Genomic DNA, 20,821 nt, shown 5'->3' with positions numbered 1-20,821 from the left:
ACACACACACACGAGAGAGATGTGCAAATAGTTTATTGGCGGGTTGACAGTAGTAGGGAATTTTTAATGTACACACACACACACTTCTGTGACGAGAGGAAATAATTTGACAAGCATAGTACGATATATTCTGAATTATTCTCTCGAGCGTGAATCTTTGAAAAAAAAAAGGATTAACAATCAACAGAAGAAGATATGGTTACAAACAATCCTCAACCACACACACACACACACACACACACACACACACACACAGGAGAAGTCAAATCACCACACGTCTATATTTCAGTAAACTAATGATCATAAAAGCAATGAGATAAAACACTTGGTTTCACTATGAGAGAGGAATGTGTAGTTAGTGACATCACGGGCTCGTGTTAGTGGTGGATGAGGTCACATGAAGGAGGAGGGGGGCGGGGGGGGGGGGGGGGGGGGGGGGGGGTGTTGGTGTTGTTGTTGTTGTTGAACGATGACGCCAAGCGGACTATTTTTCTACCGTGACTGTGCTAAGACCACGAGAACACACGACTCACCTCTAAAGCCTTCTCACCCGTCACGCAGGCGTCTCCTAAAAAGCAGTAGAAAAAAAAAAAAAACATCCCGAAAGCGGTGATCCGCTCGGGGGGGGGGGGGACGTTTTTGTTATCGTTATTATTTATTTATTTTTTGTTGTATACATTCCACAGGTCGACGTCTAAAATAACAGTACTCGGATACAGAAGGACAAAAAAAAAAAAAGATTGCATTGTTTTTAGGCAGATTTCACTACGATAAGTCGACGAAAAAAAAAAAAAAAAGGTCTCGAATATATTTGTTGTTCTCGTTGTTTTTGTTTATTTTATTTAGCAGCTATACGAACACGAAGATGAAGAGCTGAATCACACACTGTTACCCCTCTGACACCCCCGGGGTAAACATGTCGTGGCAAAAGGTCAAAAGGTCGAGCGCTATTCATAATAATTTACACGAAACGTGTTAAGTTTTGTCAAAAACGTTGAAGCTAAAATTTAAAATAATAATAAAAAAAAAAAGGCAGGAGAAGCCGTTAATTTTTTCACATTTTCTTCTTCTTCCGTTAAGTGACATTTCTGTCTTTATTATTGTTACGCTTGGTCCAAATAAACGAGGCCACCCTTTGGTAAAATCAATCAATCAATTGCACCGATTACAAATTACTTTTTTTCTTTGTTGTCTCTTCTTTTACACCGGTTTTTCAAAATAAAAGCTAAATGCTGGAGAAAAAAAAAAAAAAAAAAAAAAAAAAAAAAAGGGTGAGAGAGATACGCGGGTTGTAATCTAAAAATCATCTTTACATTATGTTCAAACCCTTTTACAGTAGCCATTTTTTTGTATCTTCTTCATCATCGTCATCATCTTCCTCCCCCCCCCCCCCCCTCAGTGCTGAACGTTGACCGCTCTGCTCTGGCCGTCCTCGGCCATCTGCACCAGCTCGTTGACGGTGTGCAGCAGGCTGTAGCCGTGCTTCCTCAGCAGCTGCTGGTTGAGCCGCTGGTCCCTGAAGCCCATCTCCAGCAGCATGGCCATCAGGGAGGGGTCCTGCCTGGTGGCCGGGTCGATGCCTCGCTGGAGGGGGGGGGGGGGGGACAGAAGGGTGTTAAAAGTGCCTAAATGTCTTTGTCCGTCCAAATCCCCTCAAAAAACCTGTCGAACTGGAACAATGGCCGCCAGTTTTATCACGCATTTCAACATCATTTTTTAATAAAATGTACATAAATCTAGCCTCGAACCTCCTTGTAACTACTTTTTGTTTCCTCAGCCATAAAGCTAACTTTTTATTTACTTAAAAGGGAGCTTATTATATTATTATTATTATTATTATTATAGTTGGCAGGAAGCTCTGTCTAACTTTCCTGTCAAACTACGGACAAAAACACCATTAAAACACGTTATTATTCAGATATTAAATGCATTATCATCCATTTTGGATTAAATATACATCAGTAGCTATTTTCCTGCTTTAAATATGATCAGGATTTCCTTTTTTGTTTTAAATGTTGCAAAGATTATTGCATCATTTTGGGGAAATGTTTCTCCCACGTTGGTAAATATATTTTTTTGGGCAACTCTCCTGAGAAAATCTCTGCAAAGCTCTGAGTTTTATTTACTGGTGTGAATCATCAACTTACTTACTTACTAGAAACTAAATATTCTATAAATTCAATAAATAAATGAATAAATAAATAAAAAGTTCCCTATAAAATAACCATATGGTGAAGCCTGTGTGAGTAAAATAAAAAAATATTGACAAATGAAAAGAAATAACAGAACTAAAGTGCAAAATTAACAGTTTCAATAGAAATCATAGCGATAAACTAAATAAATAAAAAGCCTAAATCGCTGTAAAACAATAATAAAATAAACTTATATAGTTTTGATGATGCAGCTCTGTGTGGCGTACCTGTATGGAGCAGTTTGGCCCAGTGAAGAGGGCTTTATAGGCGGACGCTGCCACAGAAAGGGCCCCCTTGACGAGTCCCTCCGTGATGCCTCCTTGGCCCCTTGTGTAAAGACAGGGATGTGGTTATTATGGGATACATAACAGGACCGCCGCGTCCTAGTTAAGCTCATCGAACACTGGTTATACAGACTCTGCGTGAGAAAGTTATTAGATCCGGTTGTGGCATAAACAAAAAAAAAAAGATGGTGTGAAACACGCACAAAATAAAAAAAAGGAGGAACTGAAACGGGGAGTTTCATTTTTTCCGTGTTGTGTTAATGCACCTCGGCTGCAGAGCGTTGCCGGGTCTGGGGTTGTACGTCTCAAAGGCACTGGATGCTGAGCCGGCTGATCTCGACAGACCAGATGATACTGCGGAGCAGAAGTCAGAGAAGGAAAGTAAAAAAAAAAAAAAGGAAACAACACACACGCACACACACAGAATATTAGAGGAGGAACACAGACTTCTGCTGAAGCGACACATCACACAACGTGTGCGTGTTATTTCACTTCCTCTCTAAAAAGGAAGTGACATTAAATGAACCTCTTCTTCTATCCAGCGGTTCAACGGAGTGAAACTCACCATTTAGGTGGACCCGTGGTTGGTGCGGCTCGTACGGATCGCAGGCCGGAGGACTCGGGTCCTCAGCCAGGTACAGGGCCTCAGACCTGAGACGAGAAGCAAACCGTAATGTCTTTGATGACGCATGCATGTTCCTCCCTTTCTGTTTATCAATTCCAAGCAGGTATCGCTGCAAGAAGATATTATTTTTACATAACTCCACCTGACATACCACTAAGACTGGGCTCCCAGAGGGATGCTCACCCAACTGTTTGGGTAAGATAACATAAAAGTACCTAAATACACACAAAACATGGACATATTATGTTTTTTTCCTTCAATACACAGGGGCCATTGGACTGATTCTCACCTGGGCGAGTAGAGGGTCGGCGGGGGCGCCAGGAGGTCGGGCAGCACCGGCGGCGGCGGCGGCGGAACCACTTCGGGCGTGAGCGTCACGGCGTCGAGCGTCTGGGAGGCGCACAGCATCTGGTTCACGCTGCTGTGGCTCGGCGGGACGGCCGGAGGCCACGCGGTCACGGGCGGCGCCTCCTGCTGCCTCTCTCTCAGCGGCGCCAACTCGGAGTCAGACTCCGCCTCCTCTTCTTCTTCCTCCTCCTCCTCCTCTTCATCCTCTTCTTCCTCCTCATCGTCGTCGTCATCGTCCTCCTCCTCCTCCTCCTCTTGTTGCTCTTCTTCTTCCTCCTCCTCCTCTTCCTCTTCCTCCTCTAGCTGCTCTACGTCCGGCTCGGCTGAGGTCACGTCGGCTGCAGCATCGTCGGGCTGCGACATGGCCGAGCTGTACATGGACTCGCCCAGAGGCCGGCTGGTGTCGAAGCAGTCTGGGAGGACAATGATGTAATCCTCGCAGGAGGAGACCGAGGAGGTCTGGCTGCTGACCTGAGACACGGGAGGAGGAGGAGGAGGAGAAGATGATGGTGGACGTCATTACAGGAGAACGACTAAACGTTAACATTCTTCTGTGGCGTCTAAAAACAAATGTACAATCCAGTTCTTTAAAAACACAAGCGTTGGGATATGAAGGTTGAAAACCTCACCTCCTCCCAGTCCTCTCCTTTGGCTCCGCCTTCCTCTTTCTCCTCGTGAACGTCCCTCACGCTCTGCACGTCCTCCAGGACCGGGACCTCTTCGTCCTCGATAGCGGGCTGTGAACTGACATGCAGGTTTCCAGTTGCTGGTTCCGGCAGATGAACTGAAAAAGAGGGAAAACAAACAAAAAAACACCAAATATAAAAGGGTTTAAAAAGATGAAGCCCATTACTATAAAAGGTTACCAGTGTCCCGACCTGGTGTGTCCAAAGGGGGTCCATGTAGGTCCACAAACGGACCTGAAGCGTCTCTGATTTATGGCGGAAAACTGTCTATATTCTTATTAGTGATTACAAGTTTTGAATAAGGAAACCTGCTGGTCCTGAGTAAGCTTTTAAAAGACATTTTAGGGACAATTGCAAGGGATGATGGGGACGGAGGATGATTTTCAAGAGACCCGTATTCACTGATTGTTACCATAAATGTTTTAAGATAGTTAAATCACGCCCGTTTAAAAATAAATAAAAAAGTATTCAACAGGGGAAAAATTTAGAAAAACAATAAGAGAAAATTGGAAATAAATGGAATCCTGGAAGTGGTCCTCTCACCTGTCCTCGTCTCCTCTTCCTGGGCGACCTGGCTGAGAGGCAGAGCTGAACTTTCAAGTCCAATGGCGCAGATCTCCTCACTTCCTTCTTGCACCGTCTCCGTCTTCTCCACCTTGACGGCTCTCTCCAAGCAGAAGCTGGTTCCCCGGGAAACAACTGGAAAGAACCCCCAAAAAAAGTAAATAAAACCCACGTCTGAGTGCCTCAATATGCTGCAAGCTAAATATGGTGCAAGCTAAATATCCTGCACGCTAAATATGGTGCAAGCTAAATATCCTGCACGCTAAATATGCTGCAAGCTAAATATGCGGCACGCTAAATATGCTGCACGCTAAATATGCTGCAAGCTAAATATGGTGCAAGCTAAATATGCTGCAAGCTAAATATGGTGCACGCTAAATATGCTGCAAGCTAAATATGCTGCAAGCTAAATATGCTGTAAGCTAAATATGGTGCAAGCTAAATATGGTGCACGCTAAATATGCTGCAAGCTAAATATGCTGCAAGCTAAATATGCTGTAAGCTAAATATGGTGCACGCTAAATATGCTGCAAGCTAAATATGGTGCAAGCTAAATATCCTGCACGCTAAATATGCTGCAAGCTAAATATGCTGTAAGCTAAATATGGTGCACGCTAAATATGGTGCACGCTAAATATGCTGCAAGCTAAATATGGTGCACGCTAAATATGCTGCAAGCTAAATATGCTGCAAGCTAAATATGGTGCACGCTAAATATGGTGCACGCTAAATATGCTGCAAGCTAAATATGCTGCAAGCTAAATATGCTGGAAGCTAAATATGCTGTAAACTAAATATGCTGCAAGCTAAATATGCTGTAAACTACATATGCTGCAAGCTAAATATGCTGCAAGCTAAATATGCTACAAGCTAAATATGCTGCACGTGGCAGCGTACGACAACACAGGGGCTCCTCACCTTGTGGTCTGTGGCTGCTGTGTTGGACCCAGCGGGGGGGTCTGTGATCGGGGGCCTCCTCCAAGGTGAGGGAGCGGATGACGGTCTCGCAGAGGAACTGGGCCCCGCTGATCTCCTCCTCCCGGTCCTCCTCCTGGGTCACAGGCTCCAGCAGCTCCCTCCGCGGCCTCAGTTTGACTCCTGGACGAGATATTAAAAAAGAAGAATCATTACCCACAATGCAACTCAATCTGAGATTTAGAGGTTTTGCTTAACAAGCCTAAAATAAATAAAATATTGGTGGTGTTCCCCTTTAAAATTTAGCTCAATGTTAAAAAGAATTTCTGCTTCTCACACACACACACACGAAGTCCTCTCGAACCGGTCTTACCAAAAAGCTTCCTGACCCCCATGACCTCGGCTTCTTCTTTAATCCGTGCGATGATGGCCTTCTCCAGCACAGGTGCATCATGGGGCAGAGGGGATATGCAGGGAGTCAGATCTACAAAGCAGTCAGACACACACACAGTTTATACACAAAAAAAAGAAGAAGAAGAAGAAGAAGGAACCTTCTGTCACATCATTTGAAACCTGTGTTTCGAGCATCGTTCATTACTCACCTTCAGGTGTGTTGTTAGGAACCTTCTCCAACTCTTGCACGATATTTATATCCAACAACTCGAACGACAGCAGATCCTAAAATGACAGAAGGACACGAGCGCCGTGTGAGCGCCGTTCTACCGAATCAAACACAAAGCCGGAGGCGGGGCAGACTACGTGCGGCAGGTGTGTGTGTGTGCGGCAGGTGTGTGTGTGTGCACCTGTGCAGTCAGCAGGTCGACCGAGGGGAAGTAGTAGTCCTCGTGGTTCAGGTCTATGGGCAGACCGGGGCCGCTGTCCTGGGTCCTTGCCTCCTGCTCCTCCTCCTTCTGAAGCACACACACAAGAACGGCGTCACTACAGGGTTCCACCTGTAGCGTCACTACAGGGTTCCACTACAGGGTTCCACCTGTAGCGTCACTACAGGGTTCCACTACAGGGTTCCAAACACACGGGTACCCCGTCTCTCTGGATGAGTTTCTCACAAATCCAAAAATAAAATTGGAAATGACTCAGAACAATTTGTTGCATTTCATAAGATGTTTTACAAACTTAATCTGCAAAGTATTTGACAAATAAATGTAAAGAACCGGCAACCGACTGTTAGTTGATGGTTAAATAGTTTAATCAAAACAAGGTTTTTTAAAAAACTTTTTTCTATGACTAGTAAGTAGGTGAAAAGTATTTCCCTCTCAGCATAAAAGTACCTCAGAAATTGTACTTGGGTACAACACTTGAGTGAATCTACAAGCTGCACGTCAACGGTTGAAGACAACAGTGTCAACCGTTGCCGTCAACCGTTGCTTTCTCTCTCTGCGGCTGCACAGCGCGTCATCGGATATCTAAGACTTGCCGGTCGTTTGCTCTGAAGCCCGAGAGCGCCGCGGCCGTCGCCGGGGGCGACCACGATGCTGCACCAGACGCGCGGGCCGAACTGACAGCCGCAGTGCGCCAGCCGCCAGTGGGAGGTGTACGTGCCCTCAAGCACGGGAGCGACGAACGCCACGCTGACCACGCCCACTTGTCCCGGCAGCAGCAAGGGGACCGGCACCTCGCGCCTCCCCTCCGACGCCAGGCCGAGGTTCCCCCACATGAACACTAGCTGGGTGCACACACACACACACACACACACACACATACAGAACACACACACACACACACAGAACACACAAAATAGGAATAAACATGCGAAGAAAAAAACATAAATTACACAAGACTCGGCAGGAAAGTAACACACACACACAGCTGTCCTCTCGGCGGGTGGGGGGGGTGGGGGGGGTACCTTGGTCTCTGAGGTCCAGCTGATAGTGCCCGAGTTCCTCATCTTCCAGTACTTGATGAACTTGGTTCCCGGCTCCAGACGGGTGCCGTCCGGCAGATTTTCATCCAGAAAGAAGGCGGCCATAGTGGGAACCAAAGACGTGTGCGAGACCCCGGGACCCCTAGTTTCAAGTGTACAGAGCATTGTTGAAAATAGCCCTGGTTTCTTATAACATCCATCTCTTTTGTTCTCTACGAATAAAAAAAAAAAAAAAAAAAAAAAAGCAGGACCCCCAGATTTTTTTTTTTTTTTTTTGCAGCTCAAAAGCAATTTTTGTTTTTCTTAGAAAATCTATGAAGCAGCAGCAGCAGTTTTCACATTGAGGTAGTTCCAACATTTTTCCACCAACCCCAGAGCAGCCAGCGACACACTCATACAGACTAGATTACAAAGATGGAATATTTTTTTGATTTCTTTTTCTTGGGAGAGAAAAAAAAAAAAAAAAAAAAAAAGGAGAGAGAGAGAGACTTTTATAACATCCATGCTGGGTTCGAGGTACCCAGCAATGTCGGACGCCCTTCCCGAGGTGGCCGCTTACTCTGGACTGGAGGCCTGGGGATCGGGGACCGGGGCAAGGGCGGGACCTTGGGCTGGGGCTGGACCTGAGGCTGTGTCTGAGGCGGCGGGTGGGGGCGGGGCCGGGACCTGCGTGGACGCGGACGCCATGTTTGTTGTCAGGTTGGCTCTGCCGGAGGTGGAGGGCCCGCTCCACGGCATTCCCCTCTTCTCCAGTCTCAGTTTCTTCTTGATTTCCTTCACTTCGGCTCGGAGCTGCCTCCTCTCGGCTTTGAGGCGCTGGCGCTCGGCCTTGCGCACCGTCCTGTCTCCTCGCCTCGGGAACCTGGTTTGAAATGTCATCAGGAACACCTATTTGTTGACTATCAAAAGTTTTATTTTTCCAAGAACAGAAACACATGCGCACTCACATTTCAGTATTACAGTAATCTAGCTGCTGAGCAGCAATTTACGTTTTTCTCTATTTTATGCAGAAAGAAGTGACGGCAAAAGAGGGGCTAGTACAAAAGTCTTCTTGGGGGGGTTTGTGGGTTTACCTTAACTCTCCCGTCATTCCATGCTCAGGGATGGAGAGGGGCGTCTTGGTTCTCACGAGGTTGTGGCTGGGGTCGTGGCTGTGTCTGCACATCTCACACAGGATGCAGGACGGGCACACACTGGCAGGGGACACGACCACAGAACACATTGATACACAGAACACGCAGAACATACGGTCGTAGGCCGTATTTAAGAAGTGGACATAGTCAACGTGCTGTACACGGCTCTGGTAGCGCACAAAAGAATACTCCTCGTTATGGTCTGTTTTACTCTAAATGGACCATAACTTACTAAATGAACATTGTGCTGTATTGAAGAAGACTTGAAACTAGAGATTGAGACCATAAACTCATGTTTACAATGTTTACTGAGGGAATACATCAAGAGAAGTAGAGTCATTTATATAGACTTCTATACAAACAGAGGAGTCGCCCCCTGGTGGTCAGGAGAGAGAATGCAGCTTTAACACATGAAGCTTAGACTTCTATACAGTCGGAGGAGTCGCCCCCTGGTGGTCAGTAAAAGGAATGCAGGTCTAATGCACTCCCGCATCGGCTTCCCTCTTCAGAACCGGAGGTTGCCGCCTGGATCGTGTATATAAGCCACCCGTCTCCCTCAGATTACAGTTATGTGTTCCTACCTGCACTTGTACGCCCCTTCGGAGGTGAGTTTGTTGCAGCTGCTGCAGTTCGGGGTGTAGCCGAGGGATCCAGCCGCGATGGAGGGGCCCGGCCGGGGCCCGATGGGACCGCAGACCGCCTCGGTGGCCTCGAGGGGACCGTCGGATGACTTGTGGGTGCAACACTGGCCAGAGAAGTCGTTGCACATCCTCTCAACCACCTCTTTCACCACCTCGTCTTTAAACTATCAAAACAAAGAGTTGATGTCAGTCGACGCTAAACATGACCTTTTTATAATAAAAAAAAATACATTATTTAAAATCGTACCTTCTCCATGTATGATCTAAACCACATTGGAGGGGGCTCGTCTTCTGGCTTGTTCCCCTTGTTGTCTTTTACCGGGACCTGTATCAAGATACATCAGGCCGGCATCAAACACATGTTCCATTATATATTCCATCGACTATGATATATAATTCCTTTAATGACAGATAAATGTCGTCAATGACAGACTGGGATCAGACCACCCCCAAATCAAAAATACATGTCTTTTAATGGCTCCAGACATTCAATTTAGGTGGTTTTGTGCACTACAACGCAATGTGTCTTTTCAGAAATCACTAAAGATAATCGCACAGACTTTGTCGTGAGCAGTTTTCTGTCGGGACTATTTTCTTTCAACCGAACTACACCCGCCAGCCGCATCACCGCGCGGAAGACGAGAGGCTCGTGACACAGCGCGAGATGTAAAACATTAAAACGCGTTAACGTTCGAGTCTCTGCACACGTGAGAGAGATATAAGAGGAGGACGAGGAGGAAGAGGAGAATCTCCTTACAGCTTCCCTCTCCGGGGTGACCTGTGTGCCCTTGTCCACCGTCTTGACCCTCGATGGATAAGGAGGCGCAGGCCTCAGGTCTCCCTTCAGCTCCTTCACCTCCGTCTTCAGCGGGCCGCCGCAGGCCTGACCTTTCATCTTGTACACGTTCATGTGCAACTGGTTCCCCTGCTTCTCTGCGCTCTGTGTTTGGGTAAAACAAGCGTCCCATAAACATACAACAAGTACACATTTACACACTCACAACGTCCATCCTGCCTCTATATGATGTATGAGGTGTTTTCTTTCCCATCATGCATTGGCTGATGTTATTAATGTTTAAAGTTTCCTGTATTCTCGTGTGGTCGTTATGTGCTGCTGAAGTTAAGCTTCACTATTACACAGAAATCCAGCCGTGTCGCAGTACCTTGATGGCTTCTTCGTATTCATCTGAAAGGAAAAGAAAATCAACAGGAAGTTGACCATTGATGTCGATAAGTATTGTTCAGTGTTCTCTAAGATGCTGCAACAATTGCAATTTACATATTTAGCGTTACCCTTTAAAATAATAATCAAACAGAAAAAGTATTTTTCTCACCTTGACTGTTTATACAAATCTGGAATTTGAAAAGAGTGAATGAGATCATAATGAGTTAATGAACCAAAACATCATTATCATTTCAGGCATATTTCATATATTATATTAATGGATAATAATTAAAGATTTCTTCCTATAATAAAGTCTATTTTTAATGAGTAAGGAGTGTAGCTGCAGGGCAACTACCAGGAGTCTGAGTAGAACAATAAAGGTTGGGCAGTTCCTTCAAGTCAGAGCCGCTACCTTTCATTTAATTAAGAGAACGCACTAAATGACTAACCTTTAAAACATGAACTTATTAAGAAATTGCTTAAAGCAAATGAGTAATCATACTACCGCATCCCTGCATTGTTTTATATAAAAGTATCTGCTACTTTTGTAATGAATGTATCTATTTTTTACTGTATTGTACCATTGTAATACATTAACTACCGTATTATATATTATATTTTACCATTGTATTGATAATGTTAGGCTGTATTTGTAATAACCTGCACTGTCTACAGATAAATACCTCAGATCTAATTTAGCTTAATCCATAATAATTTGTCAGTTGATCTATATTTTGTACAGTTGCCAAATTAATGTAGTACTACGTCGGCTTCAGAAATGTATACAATGGAAATACTCAAGTACATGCACAAAATATACTGGTTCTCATTGCACCATTGGTAAATACACACATTTGTATACACTCCCTTACCTCTTCATTATCCTCATCGAAGTATTTCACTTGAAAGTGGTTGATCCCGAAAGACGCTTTGATCTGAAATACAAAGAGACGATTATCCAACACAATTAATTAAACTTTTTTTCTTTTTCTTCTTTTTTTTTTTTTTTAATGTCACCGCCTCACACGTGACAGGAAAACATCAATAATGGGGCAGAACGGGTTTTTCTAGCTGCTGAGCAAACGCGTCACAGCGAGCTGAAGAAGCCCTCTCGTTTCCTATTTCCTCGGAAGCTAGCTTACGAAATAAAAATATTTTTTAAAAAAAAGAAAAAAAGATCCCCCACTCGTGTACGTTATTTTGGGTCGCACCTGTACCGAGTGTCCTTCAGAAAGGAGGTGCGGGGGGGGGGGGGGGGGGGGGGTCTATTGTTTACGTGTGGTTAGGCCACATCCGGGGCCTGCGTTTCTACCCAAACTGCGCCAGCGTTTAGCCAGCGCGCGCGCGGCTAGCAGCATTAGCATCAGTAGCTCACCCAGGCTTCCACGGACTCCCACTCCAGTTTGTCCAGATCCTGAGCCAGAAACCTCTTCACGTTGCCCCGGAAGTTCACTTTAATCGTAACGGGCGGCCCCATGTCGGCCGTCTGTCGAGCGCGCGCCGGGCTATCATTTGCGGCGACGCCGGGGCCTTGTTTGATCCCCCTTGTTGCCCTCGACTGTCTTTTCTTGTTTACATCGTCAGCTGCGTCGAAGAAAAATACGGTGACGTTTCTGCGCGTGCGCAGTTGCACTCTCCTCCCCCCCCCCCCCCCCCCCCTGGCTGTCGCGTGTCATCGACGTCATCTTTAAGCTCACACAAGTGTGGCTGGCAGGAGAAAAAAAAAAAATAAGCCACAACTGTTGGGACAATCGGGTTTTTTTACGCCTATTTTGAGTCCATAAGATGTCTTCACTTCTCAAGGTGGACAATGAAATTAAAATCAAGGTAATGTTTGTGTTTTTTTTTTAAATTTATTTTTTAGAAAAACACCCGGTTGACGTTGAACGACGTGTCGCTGCCGTTTCTCCTGCTAGCGTGTTAGCCACGTTTTTAGTGGAGAACTCCGGTGTAACGGTCCATCACGCGACACTGTTAAACCGGCGACTATCAGCCGAACGCGTCCGTGGTCGTAGTCCCGACAAACCTTCTCGTATACATCATATTTATATATTATATAAATATTAAACAGCCACGTGGTTCTTTTATTTTTACTACGACAACAACGGACGCGTTTCAGCCGAAAAGTCGCCAGTTAACTAACCGATAAACCGGCTACTAGCAGCTAGCTAACAGCGGCTAGCCGGCTTCGTTTCCTACCCCCCCGCGTGCTACAACGCAGCTGTCGCACCTCCCCGGCAGGTGCTGGGTCCCGGTAACGTTAAGCCCCGTGTCGGTGTAACGGGACCTTTTTTACGTTACGGCGTGTTTCGTAAAAATAGCAGTGGTATTTGAAGGAGTTCATGTCCCCTAAAAAGGGCCTGAGCTACCAAGTTTAGCCTTCTCATACCTGCGCCATGTTATGATGTTACAGCTGTTCACATTTATTCTAGCTGCATTTAGAGAGTGCTAATGTCAACCAAACAATCACACTTTATTTCAGACTCTGGGTCCAGATAAACATTAAATAGAGTAAAATACATACAAAAGCACAATTAAAATACATAAACCTACCAATGTACTAAACTATGTTTAATACAATCAAGATGATACAACTTGAAGTATCTGTAGGCTTCTTTTTTTGTAATTAGACCACAAGTGTGCAGTAAAAAAAGAGACGTCTTCACATTGCCTGTAAATATCATCTGTCCTGTAATACAATGTCCATAATATTTTACCTTATCAAGGTAGTTAATCAGACAATTTGAAGCCAGGGAATTCTAGGCTTTTAACCTCTTTTGGTTCTCCAGATGAAGATAGCGCTCTTCCTGGCGTTGTATTTGATATCATGTTCCACACCACAGACATGTAGTAAGGAGCTGCTGAAGTAGAGGTAGCGTTAACGTTGTTAATATCCTTTATCGTTACACAAGTAAAAGCACTACACCACTGAAAGTACTGCATACTTTACATATTTACATATAGACTGTTGCAACTGCTCTGATATTTGGACTCTTGTCTTTTTATGTTTGCAGGTCGATGCTTTCAGGGAACGTATCACTTCAGAAGTAAGTGTTGGTTAACGCCTCAAACCAAATGTATATCGAGACCACTGTTTCTCACGCGGCTATCGACACCGTTTGGGTTTTCAAGCCGCTGAACGTTTGCATTTCTTTCAGGCAGAAGAATTAGTTTCAAGTTTTTTCCCAAAGAAGTTGCTGGAGCTTGATCACTTCTTAAAGGTCAGTTACGGGTTCATTCAAGTAAATGCACAATGTATAGTCTTACACATAAGTATTGTTTGAATATGTCACGGTTAAATTAGCTTCTTGGAAATTTAACGAGAAACTGTGTAGTTGAGTTTCTACGGTTTAAAGTTGTGACAAAGACGAGCAGTGTTCAAGGCGCAGAGCATCATTTGTAAAGGAAAGAAAGCTCAGCTAGTGTCCTTGATGTTTTCTCAGGATCCAATCATAAACATCGCTGACCTGAAGGAGATCCACTCGGAGATAAACCTGACGCTGCCAGACCCCATCTTGCTCTCGAGCCTGCATGACGGACTAGAAGCGGTGAGGCTCCATGAGAGCGCCGAATTGAATCCTCGATGCTTACAATCACGTCTGAGGTGAGAGTGGAGCCTAATTTCTATCTTGTTTCACAGCAAAATGCCAAAAAGAAAAGGCTCGAGGATGGAGTCGGGGAGGACAAGGGTGAGTAAAAAGGCTGTTGGTGAGGTCAAATAGACTTAAAGTGAAAGAACACATTGTCTGGCTGGATGGACGCGGTTTTAAGTATATTCCAGATTCAAGAATATTGAATTTTTACACATTATTTCTTGCACGACAGAAGATTGTGTGACATCCTCTTATAATAGTTCAGTGCACGTTGAAAAACCGCCTGTAGTCGTGGAATTTCACAAATGGCAATTCCCAGGCCTTGAGAAGTTTTGGACAGTTCTGGAAACTAAATCTAAATCTGCTTAACAAAAACATCGAGTACATGTTGTTTAGTTGAAGTCAACCAAGAAAAGTGTGACGACACAAAGAGACCTTTTTATTTTATTTAGATGTATCCGTCATTCCCGGCTCCTTTTTTTTTTTTTGGGACAACTTTTTAATTATTTCGCCCTCTTTTCCTTCTTCGCCCAGTGACGGGCACCAAGGTCTTTGTCATGCCCGGTGGGATGATGAAGAGCAACGGAAGCCTTGTTGAACTCATTGAGAAGGTCAAACCAGAGATCCGGACACTCATAGAGAAATGTAACACGGTACGTAATGTCTTCCACCAAGAACCTTCTCAGGGATGTTTTACTTTGAGTGCACGGGGTGTTACAGCTGGAAATGTGTAAAATAAGTGTAGAACAGTTAAATACAGATGTTGCATTGAGCTTTTTCTTAGCGGTTATCTTTTAATTTTATTATTTTACCCTTCTGCTCCTCTGCACAGGTCAAAATGTGGGTCCAGCTGCTGATCCCCAGGATAGAAGACGGCAACAACTTCGGAGTGTCAATCCAGGAGGAGACGGTCGCTGAACTGAGAACAGTTGAAGGGGAGGCGGCGTCTTACCTCGACCAGATATCGAGGTTGGTTTTAACCGTGTTGTACATGATAAAGTAGGAGGCGTGAACGTGGTGCCACGTCGCCGATATTTCAGTGACAATACCGGTTTTACTCGGAAGAGTTTTTAAAAAAGGAACCGTCAAAACTTGGTGCATTACTTAAAATATACATGTTTTAGATTAAGAATTGACCCCAAAGCAGTTACATTAATGGAAGCTGGAGTGTCTGTAGTTTCTGTAATGTGACTTATTTCACATAATTTAACATAATATTTGAGCAAAGGACAAGAGGGACTTAAATCCAACCCTGAGCCTTTTGATTGGACCGCTGTAAAGTGGGCGTGTTTTAGAGTTCATCGTGATGTGGCGCTACGGAGGTGTGTTGGGCTTTTTATGACTCAAATGAAGGTCGTTTTTGAATCGGAAGCAGATTTATTTATTTTTCTTTCATTATTTACACGTTTGGTTCTGCATTGTTTACCAAGTTTAGCTGTCGGAGCCATAACTTTGTTTTTTTTTTCCTTTTTACTTCTAGATACTACATCACGAGAGCAAAGCTGGTTTCTAAAATAGCTAAATATCCACATGTGGTAAGTGAAAATTATTTTAAAAATAATTACAAAGTAGAAAATACTTTTGAGAACAAAAGACGGAATGCGAAGGATATTAAACAGTGTTGCTACGGAAACACAAGTAACTGATTTTTTTTTTTCACACGTGATATTTTGTAACTTAAAAAAAAGAGTTGGATAGTGTACCAATCAAGAAATTACAAACTGTGCAATTAGGTGAATTACTTTTGACGTTGACTTTAAAAATGTTGTTTTTATTAGGAGGACTATCGGCGCACGGTAACCGAGATTGATGAGAAGGAATACATCAGTCTGAAGATAATAGTTTCTGAGCTCAGAAATCAATACGTAAGTTATATTTGTTTTTATATATATATATATATATATATTTGAGTTGTTATGCTGTATTTTCTACATGATTTCAATGTCTCTTTATTTTTCTGTGAAGGTGACGTTACACGACATGATCCTGAAGAACATTGAGAAGATCAAGAAGCCTCGAAGCAGTAACACAGACGCGTTGTATTGATGTTCCTCCACCCGTCTCACCCTCCACCCGTCTCACCCTCCGCCTCCTCGCCATGCCTGTTGAGCTACAGCAGCCCCGTTCCTCTGGACTACCCACTTCAGTACAATCAACACAACCCAGTACAAAAACATCGCTCCCATAGACGGAGACAACGCACATGTTTTTGTTTTAAAAGTAAAATATTTTTCTTGTTTTAAAAAAAAAAAAAAAAAAAAAAACTTTTGAAGGAAAACGGTGAGACAGATCGTAGATTTTTTTTTTTTTTTTTTAAATTAAACATTTCGTCCTGAGATCTTTTGTGAAATTGTTTTCATTTAAGAATAATTCGTCGGAGCCGCGTGGCTTGTTTTTCGTTCCCTAAACGTTTTATTTTTCTCACGTCAGACTTCTTCATCTGGAGGATTGTTGTCGAGCGGATCCGCTTTTCTTCCGAAAGTTCTACATGTTATGAATTACGCAATACAGTCGTTGCATAAGCAGGTTTTAGATTATTCGTTTTCAGTGAAAATTCATAATTCATGTTGAGGCATTCATTCTACTCAATAAAACGTATTTTTATTTTTTTCTGATGAAAGAGAATTATTTCTTGCATTTGTGTGTTTGCAAAAATGAGCATATTGGATATCGGTGTCTTTATTTAAACATCAAGATGTTAATGTGCAAATGTGTTGCTGTGTTTGCTCTTGACCTGCAGATGTCACTGTTTATGTTCATGACGTACACGATGGCAAACACACAACTGCCAAGTCACACGGATGTGATTGATTGATTATTTTCTTTGTATTGTGTGCAGTTAGTTTTTATAAATAAGAACAAAATGTAATGTTTCAAATGTTAATCCCTCCAGAAAATCGATTTTATTGGCTGACAATGCCAGTACATAACGAGTCAGTCGGTCTTCACACGTCTGGAGCAACTCCAAAGTCATTTTAAAGTACTTTTAATAATCTATACAGAAAGTACTTATTCATACACGACAGGAGAAGAGGATGCATGCTGCTGCATGATAGTTTGCTCAACAACAACCTATAAACCAGTTGACCAAAATAAGAATATAAGATACTCGTACGAACATAACATTTCCATTTTTCAGTCCAAGCTTTCCCCGTAATATCTGTGCAGACTTTAAAGTATTTCTCAGCGAGGTCAAATCTATTTGGGAAACACTCGTGTGCACTATTGATGAGAAAGTAGTGATGAAATTAGATCTGTACATCGTGACGGTGGTGAAGAACCACCGAGTGAGAGCCGACAAATGTAAACTGATGTAAACAGAAAAGGGTTGCGTAATGTTCCCCATGCAGTTGTAGCCCCTCCCCCTTCCCCTCCTCTCTACGTCTCAATGCAGCCGCTGGTCATACAGCAGCATATAGATATGGCTTCATGAGATAAGCACCGGAAAACATCAGAGAGGGCCCTCTGAGATAAGCAGTTGGGAAATGTCGCACGTATTATGTCATCAACCCCTCCCCCGTGCACAACTGAGATCAACCACACTTTCATATCTAAAACTAGATTTTTAAAATCATTTCATATCATTACGCTCGGTTTATAGCATGAGGAGAATTAGAGCTGCAGAGTCTGATCTGGGCGTCGCTCTCGGAGCCTCAAAGGGGGGGGAAGCACGCGTTGGCCTTTCGTGACCTTTGACCCTCCGCGTCTCTTCGTGGTCGGTGGCGGGCGTCACTCTGCGGGGCCGTCGAGTGACGGCAGCGTGCTCGGGTTAATGTTTAATGGTTGTTCCTGTCCGTCTGGGACATTCGGTGAAATAAATAGGTCTTCGCAGAAAGCTAGTGGTTATAAAAAACTGTTTTTATTCTATTATTTATATATATATATATATAAAAAAAAACACTTTTGTGTTCTAAGTTTCTGAGTCTGCAATGAGTGAAGACCAGAAAAAGACAGAGAGGCCGAATAAACAACAAAGCTTTTGATTCCCAGAGATTTATTTAAGCCACTTTCATGTCAAGTGTGGCGCCCCCTGTTAGCTTAGCTTAGCATAAAAGACTGCATTTAGGGTGGCTTTTGAAGCGTGAACACAATCAGGAGAAGTGAGAAGCTAACGTTAGCGGCTATAAATGAACTCGACCACGAAGCTAAAGGAGGACGCATAAAAGCTTCTGAATACACCAAAGGGGGCGTTTACTTCTCGTGTTTTATGTCGTAAAAGGTTAAATTGTCTTCATTGTGTGTTAAACTCAGACCTGATTTTCGACACGTTGACTTTGAGACGAGCGAACAGGAAGTGCAAACGACGCCGTCTCTTTTCCAATTTATTATCACGTAGAAAATTAAACTCGTAACTGACTCTCAACCTCCACGAGCTGGACACGAAATCACGAGTTCTTGTCGTCTCTCTTTCCTTTGCAAATCCAGCCGAGCGCCCGGGGAACCAGCGCGGTCGGGACCAGAAGGGCGACCGCGCTTTTACCGAAAGACAGGAAATAGAAAGTCCGGAGGTCTTCGTGGGAAAACGTCCATCCGTCCAACAGCTGCAGCAGAAACAAGGAGACGACGATACACCCCACCTTGAAGCCGGCGCCGCTCCTCTTCTTCTCGGCCTTCTCGGAGCAGAGGGGCGAGTGCAGGCCCAGGCCCAGGCCCAGCAGGGTGCCCATGTTGCGCAAGAGGCTGGCGAACGGCGTGGAGTCCAGGTGGACCCACTCGGGCCTCACGCACCACCTCTGGGCTTTGTCCAGGGTCCACAGCAGGTCCACGCCCACCGCCTTGAGGGCGAGGTAGAAGCCCACGGCGAAGGAGGTCAGGAAGAGGGTCGTGTAGAGGTACTTCCTCATGCAGGCGGCGTAGATCCACTTCTCCTTTGAGACCACCTCAGCGACAAGGACACCTGAGAAGAGGTGAGACAGAGAAGCTCCAGTACAGCATTCAGGTGAGTGATGGATACCACCATCGGAGCCACAAATACACATTCACATCCCTACAACATGTATGAATATTGCAGTGTTTTGGGTCGGACTGACCTGTGACGGCTCCGGCAACGACCTGGTGTGGGAAGTGGGCGGCCATGTAGACCCTGGACGTGCAGACCACCAGCTCCACCAGGCCCATGAGCCCCCACAGGCCGAGCTGCAAGAACCTGTCGCAGAGGGAGTGACAAGATGTTTCATTTTAAATGTTTCATATATATATATATGCATATATATAGAGAGCGAGAGAGCGAGAGAGAGGTGAGTGATTGACTTCCCACAGACTCACCTGTAGAGTAACGGAGGGCATCGCTTCTCTGTTGCTATGGCGAGGAGCGCCGTCACCATCACATACCAGACCCCAGCTGCCCCCATAGCATGACCCGAAGGGCTTCCTGCAACACACTCAGACTTCAAATCTCAGGCTTTTTTTTATTGCTTATTATTAAGTCTGATTTTATGCAATGTCTCTAGTATATATATATATATATATATATATATATATATATATATATATATATACATATTTTATTTATTACTTTATTTTTTATTAATATTTATTTATTATTATTTGTTACTGTTTTACAATGAACCATTTATTCAATGTGGCATTAATTAATTAATATTTTTTTTAAATAAGATTTTTATTTTCTACAACTTAATATAGTGCATTAGTCTTTTGTAAAATCACTTAAAAATTGCAAGGTGCCATATAAATAAATAAATAGGATTGTTTGATCAATATTTCCCTCTGAAATGTAGTGGACTAAAAAAAAAGAAGATAATTATAACTTTGAGCTTCAGGACTTTAGTAAACGGACTTTCCATCGTTCTATAAATACAAATCAACGAAAAGGAGACATTGCGCAATACAAACCCAAATTAAAATCTCTACAAAGCCCAACATACTGGAGTTCACAACCTTCACGTTCATTCATAAAAAAGCCACGAGCACACAAGGATCTAACGGAGCGGATCAATCAGGTCTTCGGCATGTGATCCACTGCAGGTCTGCCATGAACCGTACCTGGTCCGGTCTCACACGTGATGGGGAACTGCTTCAGGGACGGGGCCGGCCCCGCTCCGTAAAACCGGGTCTCGTGAACCCACCAGTACGGCCGCTCCCCGAACAGAACCCTGCCACGGGGGAAACACCCGAGAAAACTAAAAAAAACAACGACAACAACAACTCTTCTCTTTGCACTTTTTTTTCCTACCATTTCAGGACCAGGTTGAGCCAGTCGCCGAGGACGGACACCCAGATGAGCCGGAGCGCCGTGTCCCTGCGCAGGTGGAACCAGATCGGGAAGAAGAAGAAGAACGTGGTGTGCAGGTCGGCCACCGCGGACGCCAGGCCGAACAGGCCCTCGTACCGGCCGTACGCGGTCTGCAGGTGGACCGCCAGCTCGACCCCCCAGCTGTGGAGGAGATCCATGATACCGCAAACCTCTGGGCCAAAACCCGGGGTCCCCTTTCTGGTCGGTTAGGCCGCTGCCGAGCTCTTTCCAGGCCTGACAGTCCCCCTCCTGTCCCGGACTCTGTGTGGTCCCCCCGTCGGACTTTACTCAAGGCCGGGCGTACTTGTTTGCAGACATGGTTCCTTAACCTTTACACCCTCCGAGGTGCCCACAAAAAATCCATCGTCACGGAAATCAGCTGCCTCGAACGGATATCACAGATTCCTTATTATTATTTAAATGCTCCATGCTCGAGCTTGTGAAAATCCAATTATCTAATTAATAATCCAAACTCATGTCCCATAGAGTGTGTGGAGTGTGCGTCACGTGTGTGTGTGTGTGTGTGTCTTCCCACTCGGG

The 20,821-nt window shown here is 44.4% G+C and overlaps 3 protein-coding genes across 4 annotated transcripts; 1 reads left to right on the top strand and 2 right to left on the bottom strand.

Moving 5' to 3' along the window:
- Positions 1-1,241: 1,241 nt before the first annotated feature.
- Positions 1,242-11,934, bottom strand: nbr1a (NBR1 autophagy cargo receptor a). 2 transcript variants are annotated; one of them, XM_034559090.1, is made up of 22 exons: positions 11,811-11,934; positions 11,308-11,370; positions 10,605-10,623; positions 10,434-10,456; positions 10,028-10,210; positions 9,518-9,595; positions 9,211-9,434; positions 8,570-8,689; positions 8,056-8,358; positions 7,479-7,638; positions 7,050-7,298; positions 6,418-6,525; positions 6,217-6,292; positions 5,988-6,098; positions 5,618-5,797; positions 4,679-4,834; positions 4,079-4,233; positions 3,391-3,920; positions 3,042-3,127; positions 2,743-2,830; positions 2,420-2,519; positions 1,242-1,584 (listed from the first exon to the last, which is right to left on the bottom strand). In XM_034559090.1, the coding sequence occupies exons 1-22, from the start codon at positions 11,910-11,912 to the stop codon at positions 1,396-1,398; spliced, it is 3,303 nt and encodes a 1,100-aa protein (XP_034414981.1). In that variant the 5' UTR covers positions 11,913-11,934; the 3' UTR covers positions 1,242-1,395. The 2 variants fall into 2 exon arrangements, with proteins under 2 accessions (XP_034414981.1, XP_034414982.1); XM_034559091.1 differs by having other exon boundaries at positions 1,473-1,584; positions 2,420-2,511.
- On the top strand, positions 11,755-16,643 carry psme3 (proteasome activator subunit 3). Its single transcript, XM_034559108.1, has 10 exons — positions 11,755-12,262; positions 13,450-13,482; positions 13,594-13,656; positions 13,879-13,983; positions 14,076-14,124; positions 14,563-14,681; positions 14,861-14,997; positions 15,509-15,563; positions 15,807-15,893; positions 15,994-16,643. Exons 1-10 carry the CDS (start codon positions 12,221-12,223, stop codon positions 16,072-16,074), a joined length of 771 nt encoding a protein of 256 aa, XP_034414999.1. The 5' UTR covers positions 11,755-12,220; the 3' UTR covers positions 16,075-16,643.
- A 1,770-nt stretch (positions 16,644-18,413) lies between these two features.
- Positions 18,414-20,439, bottom strand: g6pca.1 (glucose-6-phosphatase a, catalytic subunit, tandem duplicate 1). The gene is made up of 5 exons (XM_034559343.1): positions 20,222-20,439; positions 20,032-20,141; positions 19,294-19,399; positions 19,059-19,174; positions 18,414-18,925 (listed from the first exon to the last, which is right to left on the bottom strand). The coding sequence occupies exons 1-5, from the start codon at positions 20,437-20,439 to the stop codon at positions 18,414-18,416; spliced, it is 1,062 nt and encodes a 353-aa protein (XP_034415234.1).
- Positions 20,440-20,821: the final 382 nt, after the last annotated feature.

The sequence above is a fragment of the Cyclopterus lumpus genome, chromosome 19 (assembly GCF_009769545.1).
Source record: "Cyclopterus lumpus isolate fCycLum1 chromosome 19, fCycLum1.pri, whole genome shotgun sequence".
NCBI classification, from domain to species: Eukaryota; Metazoa; Chordata; class Actinopteri; order Perciformes; family Cyclopteridae; genus Cyclopterus; species Cyclopterus lumpus.
Note: the sequence above shows the minus strand (reverse complement) of the source record. Positions and strands in the feature narration are given on the sequence as shown.